The following is a 24,483-nucleotide window of genomic DNA, read 5'->3' on the forward strand; positions in this document are numbered from 1 at the left end:
TAATCAGAGCGAGTCCCACCGCCGCCTCAATCCAACGGGGAGCGGATGCGGGGCAAGGCGATACTGCCGGACTACAGACATCTATCGTGCCGTTCCGCGCCTTTCTGTGGCTACCCGGCAGCAGTTTGGCGACTGCAACTCGGCGCTGCGGAGGGAGGCCAGGAGGGTCCCTCGGAGCATCGGCGGAGTCCAGCAAAGCGCACTGGAGCGCGGCGCCTCGGCTGGAAGGCGCGCGGCTGCGAGGGCGGCGCGCTCGAACTTCCCTCGCCCAACCGGCCGGCTCCGCGCCCTTCCCCCCGCTCTGCCCCGCCCTGTGCGGGGTGTGTCCCGCCAGCGCCGGGTCCGCCTCTCGGGGCTGTAGGGGGGCTGCAACAGCGGCGCCCGCGAGCTAAGCGCCGGCCTCGGCAGAGGCGCGTGGGGAGCTGCCGCCGCTGGGCTACCGCTCGCGCGCCATGCGGCGCAGGAGGCGCAGCTAGCGGCAGCGATCCGGAGCGAGGAGCGCAGTGAGCATGGCCGCGCCTGTCCTCCGCGCCGGGCTGCTGCTGCTGCTGCTGCGGGCGATCGCGGGGCTGCTCTGCCAGCTGGTGGTGGCCGGCTCGACGCTGGAACTGCTGGGCGGCGGCGGTGTGTACGAGACGGAGCGTGGCCGGGGCGGGCGGTGCCAGGCCATCGAGATCCCCATGTGCCAGGGCATCGGCTACAACCTGACCCGCATGCCCAACCTGTTGGGCCACGAGCACCAGCGCGAGGCCGCGCTCAAGTTGGAAGAGTTTGCCCCGTTGGTGGCCTATGGCTGCCACGGCCACCTGCGCTTCTTCCTCTGCTCGCTGTATGCGCCCATGTGCACCGACCAGGTATCCAGCAGCATCCCAGCCTGCCGGCCAATGTGCGAACAGGCCCGTCAGCGCTGCGCACCCATCATGGAGCACTTCCACTTCGGTTGGCCTGACGCCCTGGACTGCTCTCGCTTGCCTACCAAGAATGACCCGCACGCCCTGTGCATGGAGGCACCTGAAAACGCCACCACGGCTGAGCCTCACCGGGGTCAGGGCATGCTGCCTGTGGCACCACGCCCTGCCCGACCTTCTGGGGATGGCCCCAGTGAGAGCCGACCAGGCAACAGTGCTTCATGTGAGAACTCTGACAAGTTCCAGTACGTTGCCAAGAGCCTGTCGTGTGCACCCCGCTGCTCCCCTGGAGTTGATGTCTTCTGGTCACGGAGAGACAAAGACTTTGCTTTCATCTGGATGGCCGTCTGGGCCACGCTCTGCTTCGTCTCCACTGCCTTCACTGTCCTTACCTTCCTCCTGGAGCCCCATCGCTTCCAGTACCCTGAGCGGCCCATCATCTTCCTCTCCATGTGTTATAATGTCTATTCGGTGGCCTTCATCATCCGCTCGGTGGCTGGTGCGGAGAACATTGCCTGTGACCGGGAGAATGGGGAGCTGTACATCATCCAAGAGGGGCTGGAAAGTACTGGCTGTACCATTGTATTCCTCATCCTGTACTATTTTGGCATGGCCAGCTCCCTCTGGTGGGTCATCTTGACTTTGACCTGGTTCCTGGCGGCTGGCAAGAAGTGGGGCCACGAGGCCATTGAGGCCCATAGCAGCTACTTCCACATGGCAGCCTGGGGAATCCCCGCTATGAAGACCATTGTTATCCTCACCATGCGGAAGGTGGCGGGAGATGAGCTCACTGGACTCTGCTATGTAGGGAGCATGGACATCAATGCCCTGACGGGATTCATCCTTATCCCACTCTCCTGCTACTTGGTCATTGGCACCTCCTTCATCCTGACCGGCTTTGTGGCTCTCTTCCACATTCGCAAAATCATGAAGACCGGAGGCACTAATACTGAAAAACTGGAGAAACTCATGGTGAAGATCGGGGTTTTTTCCATCCTCTATACCGTCCCAGCCACATGTGTCATTGTCTGTTATTTCTACGAACGTCTGAATATGGATTACTGGAACCTCCAGGCCTTGGAGCACAGCTGCTTGCCTTTTCCAGGCCATCGAAGTGTGGACTGTTCCTTGGATGCCTCGGTGCCCACGATGGCCATCTTCATGCTGAAGATTTTCATGTCCTTGGTGGTGGGCATCACCAGCAGTGTTTGGGTGTGGAGCTCCAAGACTCTGCAGACCTGGCAGAGCCTGTGCAACAGGAAACTGGGAATGAGGACTAGGGGGAAACCATGTAGTGGGGTGACCTGCACTGGAGCGCACTGCCATTACAAAGCTCCTGCTGTTATGCTGCACATGACCAAAACAGACCCTTATCTGGACAACCCAACCCATGTCTGAAGTTGGACCAGCCCCAGAGAGGCACCTCTGGAGAGCAGAGGCATCAGGGAACACCGCAGTGTCATGGATCTGTCTACTGCCTAGCAGGTTTCAGCAGATAGCATGGAGCTAACGTGTGGGTTGGTGGGGGCTGGAAGAGGAAGAAAGATTGCAAATGTAGTTGGAGAGAGGCATCAGCAGATTTTGAGGGCATCTTTATCGTACTTGCTTGGGTAGAGCAAAGCGATTTGCTCACTCCTCTCTCTGCCGCTTTCTCAAGTAATGTTTTTTTCCCTAATGTTATGGTTTAGGTGTCTCTGTTTGCCAAAGTCCAGCAACTACTTTAACATTTTATTTTGGGAGATGGGTTGGAAGAGGATTTGTCCAAAGTTATTTAATGCTGTAATTTATTTTAGTTTTTTTAAAAAGTAAATTCATTAGCTGAAAGTAATGGAAGAGGGAAGAGAAAAGAGACCCAATAAACTCTGGCTGTGTTATTTCAATTGAGGTTGGTGCCGTTTGCAGAAATTGAAGAGGCTTTAGAAACAGCTGTTGCAAAAGACGGGGAGCCAGGGAAGGGAAAAACATTCAGGCACAGCCGTTCTCATCTGAAAGTCTACAGGGGCGGGAGGGGGAGAAAAAGAAGGAAGGGGTGAGTCCCCCTTTCCTGATATCCTGCAGCATGAGTTGGGCCATAAGACTACGAGGGCCAAAATGCAACTGGTCTTTTGGTCTTCTGAAAGCGCCCTGCCGGTGGGGAAAGTGGTTTCAAGCAGACGAAGCCAAGAGGCAGGAGGCTCTGAACATATTTTTAGTCCAGCTGGAGAGTGACAAAGCAGAGCTGGCCGTGCCAAGGCTATACAAGGCATCGCACAACCAGCCCCCTCTTCACACCCCCACTCGCTGCCAATATGCTGACCTTCAGCTTAGTCTACAGTTGAAATCCAGGCAGGCAGCTGCTTGGGGCTTGTGAGCCTCTTGTGTGGTGACATTCCTCTTTCTGGGCTAAGGGTTTAACCAGTCAAGCTTCTCTTTTCCCTGCTGGAGACCTGGGTACAGAAGCCCTGACTTTTTCCAGGGTCTTGAAGGCTGGAAATTATTATTTGTGGATTAGGAAGGCAGCGAAAAGCATTGATCCAAACAGCTGTAATCTTTCCCAGCTCTACCTGAAAATGCTTTCCACGTGCAGAGTTCTGGGTGCTATCACTAAGTTCTTCCTCTTGGGGGGATGTGGGGGGGGAACTGATTGTGGCAAGAACCCAAAGGTAACTGGAAGCTGTGGGGTTAGGGTTAGTAGTATCTCAAGAGTGCGGTGTTGCAGCTACTATGGTAAAGCTACCTCTCAGAATGACTTTAGGCCATCTCTGGGACTGGTGGGGTCGTGCTTGTGAATCTCCTGTGCTGAGAGGGATGCTTAGAACAGTGTTTCCCAAACTTGACAATTTTAAGGCATGAGGACTTCAACTCCCAGAATTCCACAGCCAGCAACGCTGGCTGTGGAATTCTGGGAGTTGAAGTCCACATGCCTTAAAATTGTCAAGTTTGGGAAACACTGGCTTAGAATGATGTGGCTGCCCTTGAAGCCTGTTGACAAGTTCTCCAGAGTTGGCTGAGGGACCCTTGTAGGAAGGAGAAGCAGGGAACTCGCCTGAGCCAACCTAGGTTGTCTGAGGTCGGTCCTTCGGGCACTCCAGCAGCGAGTGCCATCCGAAAGCCAGATGAGATTAAATAACACAGCCGTCCTGGGCAAGGAGGACATTATTCTAGCTCAGAGGTAGGCAATCTTGGCTCAGGAATTCTGGGAGTTGAAGTCCATGAGTCATAAAAGAGCCAAGGTTGCCTACCCCTGTTCTAGCCCCTCACTCTCCCGTCCATCCTCTAATCTAGCCCCAAGAATGAAGCCTCTGAGGGAAGAAGCTGGGTGTGCTTAGCCTGGGGAATTGAGGATAAGCTAGTAGAAGTAGTCCTCGATTTACAACAGTTCACTTAGTGACCATCCAAAGTTGCAAGGGCACTGAAAAAAAAGACATGACTATTTTTCACACTTACAATTGTTGCAACATCCCCATGGTCAGACAAACAAAATCCATACACTTGGCAACTGATTCATATTTATGACGGTTGCCGTGTCCCAGGGTCTTGTGATCACCTTTTGCAGCCTTCTGACAAGCAAGGTCAATGGGGAAGCCAGATTAACGACTGCGTTAGTAACTTAACAACTACAGTGATTCACTTAACAACTGCAGGCAAGAAAGGTCGCAAATTGGGGCAAAATTCACTTAACAAATGTCTCTCGCTTAGCAACAGAAATTTTGGGCTTGATCGTGGTTGTAAGTCGAGGACTACCTGTACCTTCCCAAAACCTGAAAGTCATTGAAAAGGAAGATCTATTTTTTGTGTTAGGGGGTAGGTCACGAAATAATAATTGCCAGTTGAAGGAAGGACATTTTTTTTAAAGGTCATTTTTGATTGACTATTGTTTTTAAATAATCTGTTTGTGGAACAGTGGTAGATTCCCCTTCACTGGATTTATTTAAGCACAAGGTAGATACACACTGGTCAAAATGCTTCCACTTGGATCCCTGCCTTGAGCAGAGTGTTGGTCTTGAGAGGTTCCTGCGTCCCTTCTACTCTGAGTTGACAGAGTCCCCGTCCAGAGAGAGGCGTCTTTCCCTCTCTGATTGCCAGGAAAGAACATCCCACCGGAGGCCACAGCTGCCTGGACCACTTCCACCAAACTCCCCCCCCCAAACCTAAAGCAGGACCAGTAAATAGCACAGATATGGACACACACCCTTCCCTGGAGAGCAGTTGGCCACTTGCCAGGATGGAGCCAGTTGCTGAAGGGAAGAGGGGGGGCGCTGTTTGCCAGCCATGCGGGACGAGGCAGACTGGAAGCAGGCCTCTGGCGGGCAGCTGCTGATTTTGGCATGCCTGTCTCCCCCTCTGGGCCTGCCAGGAGCCAGCCTTCCTGGAATGAATAATCCTTTCCAGGCTCCCCCACCCCCTTCCAGGTGATTTGAACTGGTGCCTCACGCACTGACACCCAAAGCCCCAGTAGCCTGAGGTTCAGTGGGAGGCAAGCAACATTTGGCACCTGGTGACATGGATCCCTCAGTCACCAACTCTGCAGGGCTTTTGATGCACCCTCCCACCCCCCATTTTGTGGGGAAGAGACTGCAGTGGCGTTTTCCCCTGTGAGTGACAGAGGGATGGGCAATGGACATCAAATAATGTCAAATATTTCATATTTTTGTCAAAATACGTTTATTTATTTATTTATATAGTCCCACCCTTCATATGGTCATCTGGAGCAGATCTCAGTCTTCAGTTAGAGGAGAGAGAAGACACTGAAGAGCTTATTTATTGCACATATTCAGGAGCACAGAAAGGCAGATTCCAGTCCATATATGCAGATGTTTAAAAGTCTAAAAATTTCCAAAGGAAATACATTACTCCAGAGCCTCCAGCACAAATAATGATGGTATGGAGCGAGTAAAGATTCTAGAGCAGTGGTTCCCAACCTTTTCTATACCCCGCACCCCTAGAACGCTTCTGATATATTCTCGCACCCCTTACAAAAGTTCAAAATAATGGCAACAAATTCTGCATATACGCTATAATTTTGAAAACCCAAATTTTCGCACTCCCTGAAATATCGTCTCGCACCCCCAGGGGATGCAAGCACCCCTGGTTGGGAACCCCTGTTCTAGAGGCTGCATTTGTACAATGCATTCACTTTACTTAAGGTCTTTGTGGTTTACCCCTTTGCATAAAACCTGCCAGTGAGTGGATTGAGAGTTTATGCAGAAAATAGTCCACTGTAATCCATAACTGAAACCATTATTTATATCAGGCTTTATAGAAGCAGTGGTGAGCAACGGGACACTAATGAGTTCCCGTGTAGCTTCAGACACTTCTGTTGCTATCTGCCAGTTCCCTACACCAAGGAGAGAAAAGTTATACCAAGGAGAGAACCAACCTAGAACTAAGGGAAAATTCCTAATGGGGAGAACAATAAACCAGTGGAATGAATGGCTTGCCTTCAGAAGTTGTGGGTGCTCCATCACTGGAGGCTTTCAAAAAGAGAATGGACAACCATTTGTCTGCAATCATGTAGGGTGTCCTGTTTGAGCTAGGGGTTGGACTAGAAGACCTTCCAACTCTATTATTCTACGTTCTGTGTGTGTGAGGGCAATGTGTTATTGAGCGGGGCATAGTCATTCTCTCTTCCTTGGCTTTGCCTAAGAAATGTGTACATTGCAATAGCAAAGATGCAAACATGGGCAAGGCCATCCCTAGAGACTCTGGGCTGGGGTTTATTTATTTAACTGGGATTACATGCAGTTCCAGTCACTGCCAACGCCGAGTTTCCCATCTGAGTGATTTCAATACTTACGCTTTCTCTGTATAGCAGAGAAGGCTGTGCGGTGGGTCTGAGTTCACAAAGCCTACTTGACTATCCAGGATTTTCAAACATTATGATGAACTGGGGATACATGCAGATCCTTCCCTATATAAAGATTGAGAAAATCTTTTCTGTGAGGGTCCAAAAAAGATTCTACCTGTTTCCAACAGATAAATGCAGGCCTGAGTTACCAAACTCAGTTATCAAGTTATGATGCCATAAACCCAGCCATTGTGGTTTGCAGGTCATGGCTTAGTCTATTGTGTGACTCTTACACATTGTATTGACTCAGGGTGTTTAATGGATGTATGTTGTATGAACCCAGGAAATGGGATTATTCAGTAAACCATGGGTAAACAAACCATGATCTGGCACAATGAATGAACTCAGTCCCAGTTTTCCTGGGCTTTCTTGGCAGCAAGGCTTAGATGGAAAGCTGGGCAAGCTAATTTAATATTTCCCCTTTCCCTAAAAAAATTATACTTCTGCCCCTCTGATTGCTCACCCAGTACTGGGAGATCAGTTGCAACATGAGGGTAAGCAAACCAGTCCTCTATTGATGATGATGAAGATGACTATGACAAAAATCCACTTTTGTGCGTGATGCAGGCTTAGCTCCCCAAGGGCTGCCTTCCAGATCTGGGCTGATATCTGCACTCTGCTAAAAAGTGGTTGTCTAGATTTTTGCCACCGTACTTTAGGATAATATTCTTGCCCCTTTTCGCTTGGGGCTATAATAATGCAGATATTACGAGGCGCAAAGATGTTCCCAACCAAGTGAGCCTGGCCTGGGGTCTTTTGTCCTCTACTTTCCTTGGCAACCGTCAATAGGTGTGCGGGTGGGAGGAGAGGTTTCCATGCACCAGGGGAGCAGCAGGTTGCAAAAGAGGCAGACAGTGTGTATATTTATGAGACCAGAAGATGGTGTGGGGGGGGGACTTCTGAAAAGAGCTGTGAAGGCTGCCTCTTGCAAAGGCTATCCTATGCCTCCAGCCCTCTGATTTTGCCCTTGATTTGAGGGCCACTAAGGTTGTGGATGGGCTTCCCCGCCTTTTGTCCCTTTCAGTGAATCATCGGATGGGGATACCAGTGTTTCTAAACCTTGCCAATATGTCTGGGAAATTCTGGGAGTAGAGGCCCACACAGCCTAAAGATTGCCAAGGTTGAGAAGTGCTGATCTAGACCTCAAGTGGGTGAAAATGAAGCACAATTGTTACTATTCCCAGCTGTCTCTACAGGAGTCATCACGAGGTCAGATATGAGCTTTCAAGAGACTCCTCTAAGTGATCAAAAAGTTAGATGCTGTAAAACATCTCCACTAAGATGAGGCTAGCATTGCTTTGATTACAGTTAGAAAGCCCCCTTCCCTCACCACAGCCACCAGAAGCAGCGTATAATACTGTAGTTCTTTGGCAGGGAAACGCCTCTGCAAAACCTCCGGATCCCATGCTTTCATCCCTATTGCAGTTTCCAAACTCTCCAGGCCTGCGACTTACAGAACTCCAAAAAAGAGGAGAGATCAAGACTGCCTAGTGCAATGTTTCTCAATCAAGATGTGTGGACTGGCTGGGGACTTCTGGGACTTGAAGTTCACATATCTTAAAAAGTGAGATTGAGAAACACTGGCCTAGAGAGATGGGAGCCTGGATTCTCAAATACTCTCTTCTAAACCTTAACATTGAGCCTAACTTCCAGCACATGCTGAATCCAGCATCTTCTGGCTAATCCTCTATGCCAGTGGTGGCGAACCTATGGCACGCGTGCCAAAAGCGGCACTCAGAGCCATCTCTCTAGGCATGTGCACTGTCGCCCCAGCCCCGCCTCCCCCCATGGCCCCCTCCTCACCAGCAGCCCCCCTAGAGGAGAGTTGCCCCTGGGTGCGGCCCATGTGGAACAGGACATGGCAGCCGGGCAGTGGGGACAAGACACCACCCTCATGCCCCATCACATGCAGATGATCCTGCGGGGCACGGGCAGAAGGCATGGCCACCATGGTGCTGCTGGGCCACCTGGGTGATCTGCGGCAAGCCGTGGAGATGGTGGGTGGCCTGCAGGGCGGGGACGGTGTGGGGGGCGGGGGGGTTGGGTACTCAGTCTCTAAAAGGTTCGCCATCACTGCTCTATGCCCACACCACCCTTTTCATTTCAGGATCGAAGTCCAGTTTGTACTTTTGCACACCTTGCTCTAGCCACCCGTCTCACCAGCTACTTCCATCTGTCACTCTGCTTTTTAATGTTTTTAGGGTGTTTTCAGAAAAGGAGAGGGTGGGTTTGCGGTAACATCTGCCTCTTGCTCTCCCCCTGGGGAACTGACATGCTCAAGCCTGCTGTGGCAGAAACCTTTCTTCCTTTACAAGTAATCCAGCCCACCAGTGTTGCTCTCCCACTCAGGGAGGGCCTCACTTTGAAGGTGTGGCAAAGGAAAGGTGACAACAACTCAGGGACTAAGTTTGGACAAGCTGTGAAACCTGGGCAGTGAATTACCCATGTTTCAGATTCACACAATATACTGAATTCTGCTCTAATCAAGAGTTTATAAGAAATTTGAATTTATATACCACAATAATCCATAAACACCCAACAAAACAAACAAACAAACAAAAAGAATCAAGGGTAACACTACGAATTTAGTGCGTTTTAGCAGCTATTGCATTTTTATTGAATTGCTTGAGTTTGTTATGAGAAGACAACCTAGGGCAAACCCCCAAAAGTAAAGATGGTGGCCAATTTCACCCAATTTTTACGTGTTGTGATGCCATCCTGACCTCTTTTTTTTTTTTTAACCCAAACCTGCAAACCCACCTGGGAGGCAGCTAGAGGCAGCCTTCTGGAGCTGAGAGATGGAGGTGATGTGGAAGATGGTGGCCCAAAGATGTGCTGTTGGGTTTGTACCCATTCTGGCCTTCTCCCTCTGCTGCCCACATCATGGTGAGAGGGAAATTCCAGGGGAGAAGCATTCTTGAAAACTTAAAACCTTATAAATTCAGCACCATCCACATCTTGATGGCTACTGTATTACTCTTTGGGAGCTCTGGCTTGTATTTTGTTCAACAAAAGATTTCTTATATCACACTCTGCATTCAGCTGGGCTTTGTTTTGTATCAAGGAAAATCCATTCTCTGCAGCAGAAACATCATGCCCAAAGGTCTTTTGCCCAGGACAACTTTCCTTGATTTAATCAAGGTTTCCACCCAGAGGCACCCGACAGGCAGCTCAGCCTATTCCATATGCACTGAGAGGTCATCCTGAGCACAGTTTGAAGCTTCTGACAATCAGCATTAAAAGGAACTAATTTTTATTTATTTATTTATTTGCTGTTAAAGGTCAGATTTTTTTTTAGGCTGCACTTTAAACTGATGCCAGATTCAGCACTTGTGTAGGTTTCTGTTGGTGTGTTTGGCACTGCTGCTGGTTATAATTAACTCCTTAGTGGTTTGGATCTCACACATCTAAGGAAAAGAAACAACATCAAATGCAAAGGAATAGGACACAGCTGTTGGCTTGGTATGGTCAAAAAACCCCAGCCCTGCGGATGCAGTAGACGTCCCTGGTAAAGGATAAGAAATATCTGGCTCAGTTGCTGTAGATTAAAAAAGGATCTTAGAATTACAGCTGATCACAGACTGAAGATGGGTCAGCAGTGTGAACTGATTGTGAAAAAAAGACTCCCTGGCTTGGGGCCAGGCTATCTGAAGGACCACCTCTCCCCAGTTACATCTACCTGGCCCACCAGAATGAGAAAGCAGGATAAGTTATGGGTCCTGGCTATTAGGAAGTACATCTAATAGGACCAAGAAAAATGGTCCGTGGTGGCCCCTTCTCTATGGAACATATCCCTGGAGGTAACATTGGCTCCCATCTTGATACTTTTCCAAAACTGTTTCCCAGTTGATCAAAGCCCGAATTGGTCCAAATGCAATACAGGCCTTTCGTGGTGAATAAAACAAAGAAAACACAGAGCTCAGTCAGAAAATGGGATGGCATGAAAACCGTCTTGTTGTTAACTATGTTCTGTGCCGCCCTTCAAGCCAAGGATGATTTCACGGAGCTCAGGAAAGCCATCAAAAGGACCCAAGAACAAAGGCCCCTCCCTGAGTCCCTCCCCCCCTCTCCCCCAAATGTGCAGTATATAAAGGTTCCTGGAACTGCTACTAGAAGTTGGAGGAAAGGTGCAATTACACAGTGAGGCAGCAGCTGTCCTGCCTCTTTCCAGAGAAGGCCCTGCTTGACCTCCAGCCCACCTTTGTCCTAACTGTTTTCATGTGAAAACGACCCTGTTCCCTAAGAAAATCTGCCAGCCATCCCTGGGGCTGTATCAGAGGGACAAACTTGAACTGCTCACCCCCACCCCTTGCTCTTCATTCCAAGTAGCAGCTAGCAGTCTGGCCAAAGGGAGAAAGCTGCCATGGAGAAAGGCACGCTGCCCTTGGTTCGTCCACACTCTACTGATAAACATACCAGAGCAGTGTTTCTCAATCTCAGCCGTTTTAAAATGGATGGACTTTAACACCCAGAATTCCCGAGCAATCCTGGGAGTTGAAGTCCACCCATCTTAAGCATTGCCAAAGTTGAGAAACACTGCACCAGAGGACAGGGGATGAAGTTTAAAGCAATTTAGTCCCCTGGTGATCTAAGGGCCCAAACCAGGACTTGAAACAACTCAGAGAGAGACATATATTATCATGAAAAAAGGAAGCTCCAATCTGGAATTGGGGAAGAATTAGCTGTTTGCAAGGGAAACAGGTTCAGATTGAGAGTCAAAATGGTCAAATGGGGTAACCTACTGATGACAAACCTGCATTTGGTGAGAGAAAATGACACAACTTTTCTACTCTGGGTTCTGTTAGGAGCAAAGTGCTGCATTTTGCAACAGGACATCACTGTGGCCAATGCACTGTGCCCAGTGCATAACTGTGGCAAGACACATGACTTGGCAAACAGACTGGAGGAGAAAAAACAGATGGGTTCACACAAAGCGTCAAAACAGTTAATTCAGGAAGCAAGCTCATTCACTGGGTTCACATAATTCATTGAAGTATAAACATGTGGTTTGCACAATGTGCTTAAGCCACAACCAGTAAAAGTAAGGTTGTCATGAGCCCAACCTAGCAAGCTGTGCAAATGAAGCTGCTGGTCCCTTGACCGTCAGGATTAAGGGAGTCGCATGAAGCCAGACTTTTTGTGAGAACAGATGCTGGCTGCTGCCACCTAAAGGACCTGGAAGATTATGGAGAAAATGCAGGGAGAAGAAATGGACACACCCCCACACCCACACCCACCACACAGAGATCATTGGAAGGTCATGAGCGTTAACCCACTCCCTTTGGTCAACACACCATACAGAACAAGAGATCCTTATGCTAAAATAGGGGGCTTTGGGTAGGCAATTGACCATGAGGAGGAAGAGGAATTAGAGCAGTGGTTCTCAACCTTTTTAATGCCGCGACCCCCAACCGGTCGTAAGTCGAGGACTACTCAACTAGTGCAGCACCGTTTGCAGAATGGGACTTTTGGCGGGCTCAGCAGGGCAGAGACAGCCTGGACAATTCCTATTGGTTTTGAAAGCCAATAGAATTAGACTCTATTCAAGAGAGTCTATTCTATTGGCTTTCAAAAGCCAATAGAATAAAAGGGAGTAGCACAGCTAAGGAAAAGGGGGAAAAAATGGCGGACTGCATTGTTTGGTGACCCCGTGAAATGGTCGTTCGACCCCAAATGGGGTCCTGATCCACAGGTTGAGAACCACTGAATTAGAGGGTATTTCTAGTTAAGCAGATTCTCTGGAAAGGCAGAGCATAGGAAGTTACAATGTTTGGAAAGCGAGACACGTATAATGTTGTCATCTTGGATAATTGTCAATGAGTAACAGCGTTGTACCATCTGAATTCTGATTTTGTGTGACAAGTCTGGGCCCTAGTCATCACTGCCCTAAGTACAGCCTGCCGTTTGAAATCAGAGCAGAGAGACGCAGAAGAAATGAGCCCCCCAAAACAAGGAACATTTGGAAAGCTCTTCTCCTTTGCTTTTTGGCAAGTTAACATAGTTTCTAAGGCAAACTAGTTATAACCAGGAAGGTTATAATCACTGTGGTCAGTGCCTTAATTCTTCTAGGTAATGTCACCATTACGTGCAGAAACCTCTGAGCAGGGCCTAATGCTGCCTCTATAAATCTTGACTGATTTAGAGGATGATCTCAGAACAAAGTCTTTGAAGAAGAAGAAAAAAAGAAACAGAAGTGCCAAAACCGATGATTGGGAGAAGTAATACATCAATGCAAGCAAGGACTGCTTTGTGACAGTTTTTCTCCCTCCTTCTTTGTATCCAGGAACAAATCACCAAGCATAACACAAACACACCAGGAACTTTGGCTGCAAAAATAGGCTTTCTGCAGATTTGGAAGGTGAAATTTGGCCACCTTTGATTGTCCACTCACTGAGTGCTCATATAATCATTCTGGCTTGAACAATGGAGTAACTTTTCTTCATCTGAAGTGGTAACCACGTAATTGTGCCCGCTTGATCTTGCGGTGGTTTTCAGTTTTGGAAAAGCTATTAGTTTCCTTCTTTTCATCCGGTATTAATCTTCCAATGTTTGCATATTTCAGTATAAAAAGGACTTTTGTTCATTTGTATACCATCACTATGAGATTCTTGGATCTCAGTCTTGTGGTATGATCTAGAATGAGTTTGAATTGGTGACTCCTGAAGAAGTGGACAGGATTCTCTGCATTGTTAAGTTTAGCCACTTGGTTTATTGGATCTGTCTCTCTCCTAGGTTGTTAAAGCAGCCAGGGAGGTGACCTGTAATTGGATCCATGCTGAGGTATCACCCTCATTGAGAGGAGGTATATGGTCTTCAGCCATGAAGGAGGCAGTGGTGCGCCTTCTCCTCAAAAGACTAGTCTTGGACCCAACAACTTTAGACAATTGCTATCCTTGCTATCCTGCCACTGCAGAGAAACCCTGGAAAAAAATGAATTACCCAGACCCAGTTGAGTCTCGGTCCAGGATTCAAGACTTAGACAGCTTTGGTTGCACTTATTGATGACTTGTGGTGGCATCAGGATGGAGGTGGTATATCCATCCTTTTGCTCCACAGTGGCCTTTGATATCATTGGCCCCCAGCATACTTTTGGAATACTGTGGGGGTTGAGGATTGGGAGTCCTGCCTTATTTTATTCCTTTCCTTTCCTTTCCTTTTCATTGCTGATGGAAGGGAAGAGAGGTCATCCCCTAGTCCAGGGGTGTCAAATTGCTGGCCGGATGTGTCACACGGAAGCCACACCCATCCCAGCTCCGGCAAGGGGGAAAAAAGTCATGCTACATCACATGATGCAACGAGTTTGACACCCCTGCCCTAGTCCATTCTTATGTGAGGTGCCACAGGGTTTGATCTTCTGGTTTAACATCTATATTATGCTATTGACTGAGTTCATCTACTAGTGATTGCTCAAGTAAGGCTGTTTCCCTTCTGCCCCTATGCCTGGAGGCTGTGCAGGCCTGGGTGGGAAGGAGCAGACTCAATCTTACTAAAAGATTGTAGATATTAGGGCCTCCTAGCCCCAGGGATTTTCCTTCTATACTCTAGGATGGAATAGCCCTCTTGGATTCACAGCTCTTCTTCAAAAAGTACAGCTTCATTGGGTGCACAGTTGTACCCCTTCCAGGATCATGAGGCTTTTCAGATGGCCATTCAAGCCCTACTTACTTCCCAGTGCCATACTCAGTGATGGGCATGCTTTGAAATGCTTATGTGACACCTCTGCTTCATAAACTATGCTGGTTGCCAGTACACTTCCATACACAATTCAAGTTGAGAGTTATCACCTATAAAGCCCTATATGGCATAAGGCCTGTTACTTGTAGCACCATTTATCTCCCATGCTTCTTGACCAGCTGGTATATGCCGGAAGAGTTGGCGTGCTCCAGGTTCCTTCAATTAAGCAGTGATATTTAATAAAATATCTATCATGATTCAGGAAGCGGGCCTTCCCTGCCTTCTGGAATGAGCTTCCTTTGAAATTAATGTGGCTGGCACTTTGCAGGCATTCCACAAGGCCCTGAAGACCTGTTTGTTCTTCTCAGCCTTGGCTTAAATTGGAGCTCCTTATTGGATATCTTTTCTGTATAGTGACCAGAATCCATCTTGTTTTGATTCATATTTTATTTTTATTGTGAGCTGAGTTGGAGGCAGGCAGGCCTAAATAGGTATTTTGGTTTCTGGGATGTTCCCTTGATATCCCACTTCAGTCAACAGTCCAGTTGCAGTTCCCTATCCAAATGCTACACCATATCAACCTTGTTCAGTGTTCTAGATCAGCCATGGTATATTAATCCACATTTCACAGTTTACAGCAGTATTTACCAACCTTGGCAACTTGAAGCCGGGTGGACTTCAATTCCCAGAATTCTCTTCAAGCTGCCAAAGTTGAAAAATGCTGTTTACAAAAATGAATCTGGGAGGAAGTGACTCACCTCTGGTAATGTAGCAAGCTTGAATACTCATAGTGTCATAAGGAAAAAAGATTTAAGTAGGATATCTGTGTGCCTACAAGAAGCAGTAGCTGGTGGACAATCCTTGCAAAATTATGTCCATTGTATCAGAAAAAAATTGGAAGCAACTGAATGATTTAATAACAGATGAATTATAGGGAGCTCTCACTTTATCCAATTAATAATAATCTAGTTATCCATTTCCTTCTACCCCAGAAAAATCACCTGGTCACAACTTTCAACTCCCGTATATTGTAGCATATTGTGCAAACCCAGAAAAATGGTTAATTCAATAACCAGGTTAAATATGTTGCCTAAGCACAACCAAGATGTTGTAGAACTGTTGTGGTCTCAGTGCCCACTTTAGGCAAATATATTACTCTCCAATCAACAAAGCACTTTTGAGTGATAATACAGTTCCATGAATGTTAACTTTACCTAGACTTGATTTCAAAGTTTCTACTTTATGGCAAGTGAATGATATGCTAAGATCCAGGTCTTTATATTGGCATCCCTGGCACATAAATATCATTCATATTATAATTCTTTCAGGACGAGACAAGCCCCATTGAAAAAGGCAAAAACCAAATACCCCTAGATTTCACTTGGCAGACCATATAAGCAATGGGTGTTGATGGTGCTGGCTGGGGTGAAGGGGAGGAGCCATCTCTCTGCACAGTGTTTGCAGTGTATTTGTGCTACAGGAGTCACAAGTGTGTACTCTCCTCATCCCTAGCACCAGCTAGCCTCAGAAAGCACCTTGAGATTAGAGCCTAATGCACTTGTATTTCTGGGACTGTTTCTTGCTTTTTTTTTTTTTTTGCAGTCTTTCAAAATATTAGTTCCCAAAGAGAGCTAAGAAAATTGGGTGAATATTTGAAAACCTCAGCTGGTCCATCCCATCAAGAAAAGGGTAAAGTCCCAAAGAACTCTAAACCATAGAGCCAGCCAGAGCCCTGTGATGGTCTCCATTTTCTGAGGCAAAGTTTTAGGGAAACGTTACTTTATATGAAAAAGGCTTTGTTGAAAGCATGTTTTTGCATGTAAAATCTCCTAGCTTCAGGCTTAATAAAGTGTTCTATTTAAATTCTTGGAGAGCCCCTGCTAATAACACAAGGGTACTACTGGATCTGCTAAGGACCCATCTAGTCTAGTTTTTAATGCCACCCAGCAACAAACTGACACATACAAGAAACTCTCAAAAGCACTGACAGAAAAATATCAGTCCTCTGGTAGTGATTTAAAGAATGGTTCCCATAATTCATGAGATTACATATAGATATGATTAGCAGTCACCTATAGCCTCCCCCTCCTATCTCCCAAATTGCTGAGTTCCTTTAAAAATTTTGGACAATGACCATCATCACATTTTGATGGCCACAACCTTTTATTGAGTTTGTCACCCTACATTTGATTATTTTAATGAATCACTTTTAACATATTTTAGTTAGAAAATAATTGCCATTTCCATAAATTTATGTACCTCTAAAATATCCCTTAAAAACCCCAATTCCCACAATATTTCCCTTAACATATGATTTTGATTTCCCTTTTTAAAAAAAATATTTTTCGGCTCCACAATATCCATTTTAGGTAAGAGGACCGGAATTGTATTCAATATTCGCAGCATTTCCATAGATGTATTAGGATCTTATATCAAAGCTTTATTTTTAATTCCTGTTGTAATGACTTCAAGCCTGGAATTTGACTTTTATACTCAAGCCACACATAGGGTGGGTATTTTCTTTCAACTACGGTGTTGACCCCAACTTGAAGGCTTCTTTCTGTCCAATTGCTGCCATCCCTAAACTCACTTATATAAAAATCTGGATTTTTAGAGCCACATGTATAATTTGCATGCTTACACTAAACTAAATGGCCACTTCATCCAGAAATCCTTTATGCTTCTACATATGCTATCTAGCCTCAAACCAAGTGTTTTGCTATAGCTCAGCCCTTTACAGGGTTTGCCATGTCCCCACTTTTTTTTTTGTTTTAATCTAGCAATTTTAGTAATGCTTTGCAAACCTGAGCTGATAAATGAACACAGATAGCCTTTTCATTTATTTCTACCATGCCTGTCTAGGCCTGCCTTTGCAGAGGAACAGGTAGTAATTTAACCCAGCATTCAAAAGACTATAATTCTGTTGCTTGGGATGTAGAAACAAGCATGGAGGAAGACCAAATAGGCTCCAGCAAAGGAACTGCACTGTGGCATGAGGGGCTCTCAGCCACCTATTCTAAGGCAGTGAATAGACAGAAAGCCTGGCTGTAGAGATCAAGGCCACTCAACTCAAGGACAAAGATCAACATCTGCCAAAGGAAGCAAAAAGCTGTTTCAGAGCATGCAAACACTCACAGGCACTCCTTACATTTACTGTGTGCTTTGTCTGCATTTCCATATGATCATCTTTGAATTTATATAACTCTTCATCCAAACTCTTAGATTGCTTTCCATTTGTGGCACATTAAAATATCCTATATTTACCTTCTGGATCAAGTCAAAATCAGAAGGCAGATGAATTCATCTGTCAGTCTCCCATGACCAAGAATCAGAAAATTTAAACTCTTTTAATGAGGAAAACACTACATTTCCAGGAGCGATCCCAGTGGCTGCTTGCAAATAATTTGGCATCTGGTAGAACTGCCCTGAGCATATTCCTTCATTTCTTCCTTCAAGAGCTGGACATCGTAATTTCATTTTAAAGTATGCTATTGTGCATATAGGTAAATGACAATAAATGTTATATTACCATATTATACCTCTTGCCCTGGGGGGGGGGGGTCAAAAAATATAATGACCAGAAGGCAGCTTATTTCTAAATAAGTGTATATAGACAGTCCTGCATCTGAGTCGGGGAAAGAAATCACACAATAAAGATATCCAAGGTATCAACACAGTAGAATAAAAGGGGAATGTTAATATAAATCAGGGAAATATTTACATAAGGCATCAAGTGGCAAAAACCCTTGGTTGTGCTGCCCCCTGCTGGACCTCTTGGATGAAATAAGGACTGATGGTTGGCCTGCTTCTGCAGAAACAAGGCCTCTAAATTCAGAGTTGTCAAAACAAAGGCAATCCAAACTTAAGCAGTTATTAAATGTATCTAATCCTGATTAAGGTGGTCCAAAGGTTAAGTGCAGCCAAGCAGAGGCTAAAAGAGCCAGAATGCTCAGCAAAATCCTGGTCAAAAGAAATCTCTAAGAATACTTCTCCTTGTACCATTAAGAATCAAAATGCTGTCAATTCTTCTCCAGGGCCAACAGTCTGCTTTATCCTTGGAGAGTTCACCCTGCACTGCATGCTAATGATGTGTTTGAAGCTGGTGCTTGTGGGATCAATGCATCTTATTGCTTTATTGCTGCTGGTTCATCTGAGAAAGGAGATGCCGTATCTCAGCTGTCTCTTCTTAGAATTAGGGTTTTGCTACATGGAGGGCTCTTGTACACACATATAATGGCAGTTAAGCTAAAAGTTATTCTTCTAGTGCAGCAAGCTCTATAGAGCTACTATGGCCCACTATAGGTTTAGGACAGGGGTGGGGAACCTGTTGGCTCAGGACTTCTGGGAGTTGAAGTCCACAAGTCATAAAAGAGCCAAGGTTCCCCACCCCTGGTTTAGGAGAACCTCCCTCACTTAACATGTACGCTAGCAATGACATCCCAAGGTAGCTGCTTTCAAGTTAGGTGTCCAAATAACTAAAATGCATTTACCTAAATACTGGAAGCTTCAGCTTTGCCAGGTTTAGAATTCTCCTATCCAGAAATGTAGAATAAGTAAAAAAGTTCTAGAACACGACCCATAACTTTTAAATCTTCAGACTAGCAAGTATACGAGAAGGATCTGAATCTTCAAGCAGGCAGAAAAACAAATTCAGTTTTTGTATTTCCAATTTATTACAAGTACAGCCCTTAGCAGATCCCCCTCCCCCAAACAACTTTTTTTTAAAAAAAAAAATTAGTCCAAAAAAGTCCCATTGTGTAGAAGTTGGGAAAATAAAGTAAAAGATGGAGAGGGAAAAGAAGGGGCAGATCGCACTGATGGATGTTGGTAGCAAAAAGGGACCTCGGAGACCTGATGATGCTCTTGTGGCAGGAATAATTCAGAAGTGTTAATCCAAAAGATAAGGATATAATGTCAGGCTATGATTATCAGGTATCACATACTTCCTGCTCCAGCAAAGAGAAGCTGGAGAGATAGGATTCATTTCAAAGAATGAAAACTCCATCTTCTCAGCCCCACAGCTTCCAATACAAAGCTAAAAATATATATATTTCTTGAAATGACAGAAAGCCGAACAGAAATCCTCAACTGAACGAAATCTTCATGAGGTACCCAGGCTTCCAAGGGACCTCTTTGACAGATCCCTGTCTCTGGCTGGGCCATTAGTGTGCAAGGTCAGACTCTCTTTTCGGCCTGATCTGGAACCCAGCAATGGAAGGTGAAGATGAGACAGGTTGGAGGCGATATGACTATAAAAGGAGACAAGAGCAAGTTCTACAAAGTGTACAACCTGACAGATTTCCTGGGTCAGCTCCAACTACTTTCTTTAAGAAAAAAACAAAAACAAGTGACTTATAGAAAGGGAGGAATATAAAGCGAACACATCCTCATATAAACTGTACAATGCACATCAAAGTCAAAGCGACTTTATCTTACACGGTGTTTTTATACAAGATCACTGCTGGACAGGAGATTCTTTCCTTAACTACAAAAAAGATTTATAAAGTTAGAACCAGTGTCCTTTCCCAAAACTCTGGGTTTTTATGACACTTTTCTTGCGCACCTGGCGCCAGGAAGTGCTGGGAGGAGGAAACAACTCTCCCTGCTGCCCACATCAGGAGGCTGGAGAATGATAAGCACCCCAAAAGCTGGCCTGCACAAAGATGCTGGTGAAAGGTGGCTGCCTAAGAAAGGTAAGTGCTTGCCCATTTTAAAAGGTGGCTTCCTCAAGGGTCGATGGAGAGGGTTTGTGGGATAGGAGATTATAAATTCTCATGTGGCAGCTCATTTCTCTCACTTGCCATTAGGACAAACTGAGAGGAGGAAGAGGGCAGCTCTGGTTCAGAGACAACCTGCACCCTCCCAGCTGAAAATGGTTCCATCCACTCATCCCCATGTCCGCTGTATCTCCTTAATTTGCACAAACTATGTGCACAGTTGAGGAATCAGAAATCCATCTTTTCTGTTGACAGCTGGTTGATTAGTTGCTGACAGCAATTAGAACAAGCCCACGGAAAAGCTGGTGAGAGGAATGGGGCGGGGGAGGACAGTGTGAAGCTGAGCAGCTTCCACCTCTGAACTCCATCAGGGCAGCGGATCCTGCTGAGACCTGCTCCAATCGTGTCCCATCCCGGACCCTTCATTTCTTCCTCCTGCGCCCCCTCGTGTACTCCAATGCCTCAGGATCGCTGTCCCCATCGGCTTCCCCGAGTTCCTGACCAGGCTGGACCAAAGGTCGCTTGCGTTTCCGGCGCATGTACGTGTGGCCAGGCAGATGTTTGTGCAACATGTCTATCAAACATTGTTCCGTCTTCTCCAGGCAGGTAAGGACATGGCTGCCATTCTGGTTGTACTGCTCGGCATTGGCAAAGACCTGCTTCATATCGGAGAGAAAATCCTGCACAGAACGGTAGCTGCCACATGAGCACTTGCTCTGCATTGTCTGGAAGTCCATGGGGCTGCTGATCACTTCAAAATAATCTTCCGCCTCTTCTGTGGTTACTGGCTCCCTGACAAAATAACGCTAAATGTTAATTAGGGCATCATTTACTATAGCCAAGTGCTAGGCTTCTGTTTTTAGTTCCTTGCTTGCTTTTGACAGGGGCATACTATGCATATCCCCATCTTATCGCACTGACAAGGTTTAACTCACTACGTACTCAGAAAAAGCTATTATCATCAAGCCAAAATATAATTCCAAACTTTAAAGAGTTAAAGAATGGGAGGTAAGCCATACTGTCTACCTAGTGTGATTAAAAGAGAGTACCCCATCTCCAAAAAAGGAGTTATCTGTATTTGGCATATGAAGAACTTTTCCTTATACTCTAAGTAGTGTTAGCTATGTGATAAAGCACTTCCTTTAGTCCATTATTCCCACTCATATTCCTATCTGTCAGAGTACCCACACGGCTGATTATTCTAAAGCAAGTATCAAGTCAGGATGCTATGATTTAGAGCAGAGTGTTTTACATTGGCCATTTTAAGATATGTGAATGCTGGTTGGGGTATTTTAGGAATTAAAGTGTACACATTGTAAAGTTGCCAAGTGTGAAAACACAGGGTTCACTTTCTTGAGTTGGAGGGAGGTTGTTAAGAATGATCCATGCTGCTTTCAACTGTCCACCAGCATAAAATATGCAGAAGACATAGACAAACTGGGGGCTTTCTGATTCTATTTAGTCATGTTTGTGCATACATGGGCAGGGGTGGAGATCTGCCATTGGTTCCTGAGGCCTCACCTGAAAGGCCAGCTAAACCGGTACTTGACAAGTTTATTTAGGATTTCCTCGCATTTTTGCAGCTCCAGGGCCTGCCTGCGAGACATCTTCTTTGTCTGAAGCACCTATATTACAAAGACAGTCAGAAAGGAAGAACAGAACAGCACAGATCCAAACCATACAAGAATTGACCTCTTCATGATGTACGGCAGAACCCCACGTGTCTGGTGACAAGTACATATTACTGGCAATGTGCCCAGGAGCTCCTAGCTGGGGAGAGCAGTCTGTCTATGGGAAGCTTGACAAAGCTTTCTATTAAAGCAAACAGAGGAGAAACCATTCCACAAAGACTTTCAAGACTTGCTATGCTACCAGCAATAAGCATGAAACAAACCAGGCAGCTGCTGCAGCTTTGATGGGGCAGCCAAAGAATGCCTCCATCCTAGTTTGAGTTTCGGTTTTGAGCCCTAATCAGAAAACCAGCAGGATACCTTTGAGGCAGCCCAGTGACTCTTTGGGGCAGCAAGCGTCTCCAAAAAGCTTTTAGGCAACCAAGGCAGGGCACCAGCAACAAGCACTGCTTGGTGGGAACCACGGCTCACTTGTAGTGCACAGCATGCAGCGCAACAGGGAAGCAACCTGAAGAATCGGGATAGCAATGTTCCTGACACCAGATACCAGTATAGGAAGGACAAAAGGACCCTGGCAAACTCCTTCCCCTCCAGACACAGAAGGCCTCTCTTAAGTTATACAACCGATGGGACAAAAATTACCTCCTTCGCATCAATGCAGGGGAAATATGCACAAAAGAGAGAAAGTGAGGCAGGGTTTATGCTAAACTGTACCTTGGCAAGAACTTATGTGCTTTTTTAGATTTCAAATACAAAAGGACACAAACATGACCTATACTAGATACCACAAACCATTCTGTACAGCATAGCATCTCCTAAGTGGAAGCTGGTAACTCCTCCATTTCTGTGGTGCTAAGTTTTATGGCTGCAGTTTCAGTCATCCAAGACTTCAGGAGACAGGGGTAGGGAAAAGAATAATTCCCAAATGAAAGCCCAAAGCTTTCTTCTTTTAAATGTCAAGTGAAATGTAAGATAGCTGAATTATTTTTTTGGCAGGCAGGCTGCGCAGGCAACAAATGTCCTTAAGAGCTGCTTTGGAAGTGATGTGGTGTTTTGCATTGCCAGCATACCAATGAGCTTCCGTGCCTCATCACTTAATAGAGACTCACAGCTATTTAAAAACCTTTAAGTACTAATCAAGTAAAAAAGGAGGGGGGAGAAGCAGGTAATCTTGAGAGAGAGAGAGAGAGAGAGAGAGAGAGAGAGAGAGAGAGAGAGAGAGAAAAACACACACATACTTATCAGGTAGATGCTTAACCCTGCACACAGGAAGAGCTTCTTTGGAAAAAGAAGGCAGGATGGATACAGAGACCCGTTCCACTTTTAACTACTAAAAATATTATCTGGAGATCCGTAGCTCTTACCAGCTCATCAATGTCAGTTTCAGTGACAGGTGCAGTCTGCTGTCGGGACCCTCGAGTGGCATGGAGGGTTCGCTTCTTGCCTTGATGCCTACCCCGCCTTGGAGGATCTGCCGCTATGCCACCTTGCTTCCCCTTGGCTGCTTTCCTGGGTCTTACTGTAAATCAGAGAGAGGGTGTAATGATTTAATACTGGAGGAGTGGCAGAATGGTAATAGGATGCAACCAGCCATTATGTCCAGGAAAGATTCCAAGCTACTCCTAAGGCACTCATTCTATTTTCAGATAATCCTAATAACTGATGCTTATTAATAGGAAACAAATGATCAGTAAAAAAAAATCCCTTTATAAAAGCTATTTGAGCACCGGTAGGTCATTTTTCTCTCTCACTCTCCCAAGATAGAAACAGATGTAATCAATTTAAGTTTCTTCACTCCTGATCCAAAAACAAACTTGAGAGCTCTATTATCAACGATTTTTTACACACAATTCAATTAAAATTAGTACACTGTCTAAAGCATTCAAGTGTTCTGTTGAAGGGCTCTCCTTCTGCTTCCCTCCCACTTTTCCATTCCTGCTCATCCTGACTCGAGGCTACGCTGTTGATGATGCAAAAGCAGCTCCCTCGTTCAGCTGGCTCTCGTGATCAGATCTCAATGCGAGAAGTCAAGAACAGGTTTGCACGATGCCCCAGAGACTCTTTGCTTCCATTTTTCTGCCGATCATATGTTCACCAGAAAAGAGTGATTGGCTGGGCTAAGTATCATTCCAAGCATTCATAATTGGCCCACACAGTGGGTTAAGGCAGCTGCTAAGCCCCCTCAGCAGCCTGCATCGAGTATTGAATTTCTCCTGCCAGCTGACAAGGAGACAGCTTGAACAATAGAACTTCACTGCAGCAAATACTCTTGCTGACTATTTTATGTCAAGCGGCGGATGCTGGTTTTTTTTTTTCCCCCCAGTAATGAAGGAGAATCAACCTTCACAGCAAGTTTTCAATCCACAGCAGAAAAGATACTTAATAGGGTACAATTTTCATTCATCACTGTCCAATACAGGTTATTTCTGTTAGGGACACCATCTGTTTAAGGGTCCCTTCCCCTTATGTTGAGAGAGCAACATGTGCTAAATATCTGGCAGTCCAACATTCTCTATGAGAATACTTTGGATCAACGCTGTACCAAGGATTAAACAGGACTCTGCCAAAATGAAAGATTTCTCCATCATGACCTTTCCCAATTAAATGCCTCATAAAGCTGTGGCTGTGGTGCAGGCTTTATTTTTAGTGACAGAGACACTCACCTGGGCCTGGTCAGGCCGGCAGGAAGGAGCCTGAACAAACTTCAAAAGCAGACATAAATACTT

General features: G+C 46.0%; 2 protein-coding genes across 2 annotated transcripts in view; one reads left to right on the forward strand and one right to left on the reverse strand.

Annotated features, from left to right (window-relative positions):
- Nucleotides 1-354: 354 nt before the first annotated feature.
- Nucleotides 355-2,788, forward strand: FZD9 (frizzled class receptor 9). Its single transcript, XM_039346202.1, has one exon. The coding sequence runs from the start codon at nt 510-512 to the stop codon at nt 2,304-2,306; it is 1,797 nt and encodes a 598-aa protein (XP_039202136.1). The 5' UTR covers nt 355-509; the 3' UTR covers nt 2,307-2,788.
- A 16,270-nt stretch (nt 2,789-19,058) lies between these two features.
- The window catches only part of BAZ1B (bromodomain adjacent to zinc finger domain 1B), a 32,255-nt gene continuing 26,830 nt past the window's right edge, over nt 19,059-24,483 (reverse strand). The window contains exons 17-19 of the mRNA XM_039346211.1: nt 23,122-23,276; nt 21,648-21,751; nt 19,059-20,918 (exon numbers count right to left, since the gene is read on the reverse strand). Coding sequence (XP_039202145.1) covers nt 20,549-20,918; nt 21,648-21,751; nt 23,122-23,276 — 629 coding nt within the window. The 3' untranslated portion in view covers nt 19,059-20,548. The remainder of the gene's footprint in view (nt 20,919-21,647; nt 21,752-23,121; nt 23,277-24,483) is intronic.

This window comes from Crotalus tigris, unplaced genomic scaffold, assembly GCF_016545835.1.
Source record: "Crotalus tigris isolate CLP2741 ecotype Arizona unplaced genomic scaffold, ASM1654583v1 scf7180000017987.690289119674:8195010, whole genome shotgun sequence".
Classification (NCBI taxonomy): Eukaryota; Metazoa; Chordata; class Lepidosauria; order Squamata; family Viperidae; genus Crotalus; species Crotalus tigris.